The following is a 5,752-nucleotide window of genomic DNA, read 5'->3' as shown; positions in this document are numbered from 1 at the left end:
ACATTTATTTTTTTATTATTATTTCGGATTAATATGGTCTATTATCAACAAGAATATCTTCTACCAATTATTTATGTAACAGTAATTTATTTAATTGTTAATTTTTAGATTGATATTATTTTATTTCAAATAAGAATTTTGTGCACCATCCAAAATTATATATTACCAAACTTTTTTAAAAAATAATGCTTGATCCCGAAACAAATTTAACAAAAAAAGAAAAAAAAAAATTCATCACTACGGTCTACGAACACTTGGAGACCAATTACCCAAGATTTGCCCTTTTTTTTTTTTTTTTTTTTTTTTTTTTTTTTTTTTTTTTAAGGTTCATTTGCCGAAATTTTCCCTAAAGACAAGATCTAAATCATTCAAACTTCTTTTTAAAATTAGATTTTTTAAAATTATATCATGTAATATAATATAATATAATATAATAAAAAAAATCGAATACGCAAACGACGCCATAGATTTTTTCTCATTTTTAAATTGCCATTTATTTTATTTTAAAACACTCTTAAATGTTTCATTGTTAAAAAAAAAAAAAAAAAAAAAAACAAAAAAGGGTTTGGGTTTTGGGGGGTGGCCGGACCACCCCCAAGGGCCTGGGGATGGTTTCGACCACCCCATACGGCTACCTTCCAAACTCCTAACTTTTTTTTTGTTTTATTTTTTGGTCTTTTGAGGGTTGCCGAACCACCCTCAAAGCCGACTTGTCCACCCTAGATCAGCCAAGGGGTGGCTCTGTGCGACATGCACATATTATACTATTTGCATATACATTTATTTATTTCTTTTTTTTTTTCACGCTAATAAAAATTAGTTTCTGCTATAACAATATATCTGTGTCCGAATTTGAGAAATTGTGTTTTAGTTGGAACCTAGCTACGTTTACTCTTATGAATTACGATGATTTTTTTTTTTCTTTTTTTCTTTTCTTTTTTTTTTAAAATGTGTTAGATGATGAATTCATAAGAAAAGACAAGTAAAATAATAACATGTGCTACACTTAAAAATAAAAAATTTCAAAAAAAAAATTTCTGTCTTTTCTTTAATGGTGGATGTCAAAATCAAGCTTCTCTCTCTTTGTAATAAAGGATGGATTGGTATGGAGATGGAGATGAGAGAGGGATGCGTTGAAGCGTCAGACAGGCTTTAGCCTCTTTGCTAACTGGGATTAATAAAAAGAAAAATAAAAAAAAATTAGCCATTTTATATATCACCAAACTTTTTAAAAAATTATGCTTATCCCCAAACTTCTATTAATTATATTATTGTTAACATCTTATGTTATGTTTTTGTCAAATTTAACCAAAAAAAAAAAAAAAAAACCAAAATCCATCATTACAAACACCCGGACACTAATTACTCAAGATGCCCTTTTTTTAAGGTTCATTTGTTGAAATTATCCTTAAAACCATTTTTAAAATGTGTCCCAAAATATGGCATTTACTCTTAACTAAATATTTCATTCATGTATCATTTACATTTTTAAATTTAACTAACTTCACATAGACAGCAATCAGTTTGAAATGAAGTATTTTTGTCTTTTACAAAAGTGAAAAGGAATTCAGTTAATATTTAGTACTTCTAATGAACTATTTTTCCTTTCACCCAAACAAAAATAAACAAACTTTCTACAAAATAAAACGTAGAAAGAAAATATTCTCATGTTACTTTTACCATCTTTCAATCCCTTTCCTTTCATTGAGGGGGAGTGCTTTCCTACAAACCCACAATTCGGAGGAACACTAAAATCATGAAACTCGCATATTACCTTTTATTCAAAAGTACCCAATACCATCAAGTGCCAATAAATTTGTTCAATGAGGCAATTACATTCATTCTAGCTGTTTCTGCCATAAACATTTCTTAAGTATAATACAATCTACAATTGTCTTCATATACTCTTAACATAAGCATCAGCACAAGACATCATGTGCCTCACCGAAAAAAGGTGAGAGAGAGAGAGAGAGAGAGAGAGAGAGAGAGAGAGAGAGTCAAACACTTGGGACAAAATATCTATCTACATTAAAAGAAAAATCATCAAAACCTGTTACCAAACCTTCCAAATTCACAAGTTCCAAATGAAATTCGCATTTTAATTCCCTTGCCTAGATTTCAATTCACACTTCTTTCTTTTTGTAGTGAACTCCAAAAAAATTCACCCGCCCGCCCAATGTTTTAAGTCTCTTTAAAACGAATTGTGTTAAAGAGTTTTAAAAAATATTTTAGTGCATCAAAATTGTGTTAAAAATATGAGTAATACGATTTTTTTTTTTTTTTTTAAATTGACATGTTTTTTAAAATTATATTTTAATCTAAATTTAATTGTAATCTACCATTTTTTAAATGAAAATTTTAAAAATATAGTTAAACGTATAATAATAATTACAGTTAAACATTTAAAATTTTGTGTATTTTAAAATGCATTTGATTTTTTATTTTTTATTTTAAATATTGTCCTCAAATTTGGTTTTTCTTAACGAAGAAAACGATAAAGCATGCAGCCTAAAATTATTGAATGCTTTGGTTTTGAAAGACTAGAATGACATTAATTAGCATGATTAGCATGATTCATGTTGTTGTCTTTAGTATCCGGCAATGAGTGACTCAAAATATATATATATATATATATATATATATATATGACAATGAGAAAAAATGACGTGTTATTAAAATAAGAAACGAAATACATAAAAAAAAAAAAATACAGAAAAAGAAATAAAATTGTATTTAATAAAGCATAAGTCATACATAATATACATATCATATAACTTTATTTTTATTATTTCCATTTCGTAATTAATTAGAACACTTAAGAGGCTGTACATCTTCCATTCATCTCAGTTTACATGGTTTCCCTTTCTTTAATTTTTTTTTAAATGAGATTAAAGAAAAAAAAAAAAAAAAAAAAAGTGCCAGAAGCTTTTACTAGACAAAGACGTTAATGGTTTTTGTTGATACGTTGCCTGTTTTGCTATTTTGACATTTGAGAGAGGATCATCTCAAATCAACTGATTTAGAGTAATATAATCTCACTAAATTCTGATTAATTCATATTTATGTTTTAAAATTAAAATTAAAATTTCAAAAAAAGAAAAAGCAGCTACAGCTAAGGGGTTGAGCGTTGTTGACCGAATCGGTGTTGAAGACGGCAACCTACGGCTGACAACGTTTTAATTGGATTAATTAGAATCCCAAGTAACAACGTGGGCATAATAAACACCTATATTTGAACACAGAACCATCTTCTTCAATATCATTCCAGAGAAAACATCCCCAAAGGGGTACATAACCAGGAACATCGCCCAAAGGCGAGAAATCAAAGGCCGTAGGCCAGTCGCAGTGAACAAAGATAATGAATCTCTGCCCACAAAATCAGGAACACCTGATTTGAAGCAGCTACCAGAACGGTAGACTGTGAGTACAAAGGTGGAATATACATAAAAAACACAAACAGCAAACTCAGAATGCCAACACCGGCAAGAAACGGCTGCCGGAGACGGCGTGTGTAAAACACGCACCATCTCCGGGAACCTCCCTTGCAACAGACGACCTTCACAAGCAGAGATCGGCACCTTCCGAGACCGGAGAGAGCAGTTGTGGCCCACACACGCTAAAAACAGAACTGAAACGCCGGCGCGTGCAGGTCACGCCGACCGGAGACGAACAGCACGGCCTCAAAAGATAACCAAATTTGACCAGAAAAGGCCGACCACCGCACTTGGCAAGTTCCTGTTGGAGAAAGACCAGTCGAGGCTGACAGATCTGGCGTTAAACAAAACTCCACCGGAACCCTCCAACACCCGCCGTTCTTCACGGGCCAACACCTGAAAATCACTGCTTGCAACAAGAAAAACAACAGAAAAAAGAAAAAACCCCAACAAACCTCCACCGGTTCAAGCACCGGGAGGAACAAAACTCCAACAGCCAGATGGCTTGGAGACAAAAAAAACCCTCGACCCAACGGCCAGGGGAAACACCAGCACCCGGAGGGGGAGACACGGAGCATCCCCCCCCCCCCCCCCCCCCGGCGAACGAGCTCACAGGGTTCTCTCTCTCTAGAAATTACAGACCTTCTCTCTCAAGATAGGGTGACAACTTTCTTATATATACACAAAATTCACGCATTGTCTAATCAACACGTGGATGATTAGCTTTTACTAGACAAAGACGTAAATGGTTTTGTTGATATGTTTGCCTGTTTTGCTATTTTGACATTTGAGAGAGGATCATCTCAAATCACCTCATTTAGAGTAATATAATCTCACTAAATTCTAATTAATTTATAGATATATTTTATAATTAATAAAAAAAAAATCTACGGTGTTTAGATTTATTAGTACGATTTTTGAAGGGGTCGAGCATTGTTGACTGAATCAGTGTTGATACGGCAAAACCTAGAGCTAACAACGTTTTAACTGGATTGATTACAATCCCAAACAACGTGGGCATAAACAACTATCTCAAGTCAAACTTATTACCTATTAAGAAAGATAACGTTGTTAGTTGGGATTCTAATCAATCCAATTACATATATCTAATTTCAATTAAAACGTGTGGATATATGCAAAAATCCCATCGATCAAGAACTTGAACAAAAAAACAAATCAAGACAAGAAATAAAAATATTATTTTGACGATATCTCAAACAAAGTTGAGAAAGTTAACCAATATGCTACAACAAAATTGCAAAAAAAAAAACAAATAAAAAATTACAATTTTTTCCTAAATCACTGTATTGATCTCTCTAGGCAAATAAAGCATCACAGTCAGCATCCCAAAAATCCTCCAATGGAGGAAGAATCGGCAGATCTCCACCCTCTGGCGGCAGATCTCCAACCTCTGGCGGCTGTAAGCTAATGATGGTTTCCAAATCAAAATTAAAATCAGAGGGATCACTGGACGGTAGAGAGCCCATGTTGGTTTCCAAATCAGTCTCCGCTGGGATCCATATTGCCTGAGGCGGTGGACATTCAACAATATTGCAGCAAACCCTCTTTCTCTGATGAGATTCCTCCTCGAAGCGTCTTTTGACCCCACTTGATGATTCTGATCCTTTCTTTTGAAGGGTACAGAGAACACAGTTGGTACCCTGTTGCTCCCCAACGAGGGAGAACTCGTGCATGATCCAGTTTGAGTTCTTCGTTGTCGAGCCCTCTTTTACATTGAAATTGAAGAGTTTCCTGGCCCCGATAACATCACTCGGATTATCATAAATCTTGACAGTACAATTTTCATGCCAAACCCCACAACCGGCTGTTCGTGCCACACGATGTTTGCTTAGCTTCTTCAACTCCGTGAAAAAGTAAGCCTTCTCCTCCTTATTGCCGCAGATTTCCCAGGGAGGCTTCTCACCGTATAGATCACAATCGGGGATGCCATCCCAGGAAAGTTGTTCGCCCTTGACCTTATTCACCAAGTAGTGGCTTATGAGCTCCTCGTTGGTGGGCTTGAACCGAAACCCTAAAGGCAGCATCGTGCCCATAGATTTCTCTCAGTGCGTAAATGAAAAATCCAGGGCAAACCGGAGACATATTTATAAGCACTGACCGACGTACCTAAATGGATAATTGATCAATTAAAACAAAATAAAAACAAAAATAAAAGCATGCAAACCTACCGTTTGAATAAGGCGGTGCCGTTGAAGACTGGCTTGTTTCATTGCTGTGCCGGTGTTGTGGGTGTACCGAGCTATGGCGGAAGAAAAGAGAAGAATGAGAAGACCGGAGATAATTGAAGTTGGCTTTTA

The 5,752-nt window shown here is 34.5% G+C and overlaps 1 protein-coding gene across 1 annotated transcript; it reads right to left on the bottom strand.

Moving 5' to 3' along the window:
- Positions 1-4,750: 4,750 nt before the first annotated feature.
- LOC133878929 (NAC domain-containing protein 41-like) lies at positions 4,751-5,479 on the bottom strand. Its single transcript, XM_062317491.1, has one exon. The coding sequence runs from the start codon at positions 5,477-5,479 to the stop codon at positions 4,751-4,753; it is 729 nt and encodes a 242-aa protein (XP_062173475.1).
- Between the last annotated feature and the right edge of the window lie 273 nt (positions 5,480-5,752).

Source organism: Alnus glutinosa, chromosome 10 (genome assembly GCF_958979055.1).
Source record: "Alnus glutinosa chromosome 10, dhAlnGlut1.1, whole genome shotgun sequence".
In the NCBI taxonomy this organism is placed as follows: Eukaryota; Viridiplantae; Streptophyta; class Magnoliopsida; order Fagales; family Betulaceae; genus Alnus; species Alnus glutinosa.
The sequence above is the reverse complement of the archived record's forward strand: the minus strand, read 5'-3'. Positions and strand labels throughout refer to the sequence as shown.

Excerpts from the sequence above, each read along its gene's own strand:
- LOC133878929 (XM_062317491.1), bottom strand. The coding sequence starts at position 5,479 with ATGCTGCCTTTAGGGTTTCGGTTCAAGCCCACCAACGAGGAGCTCATA.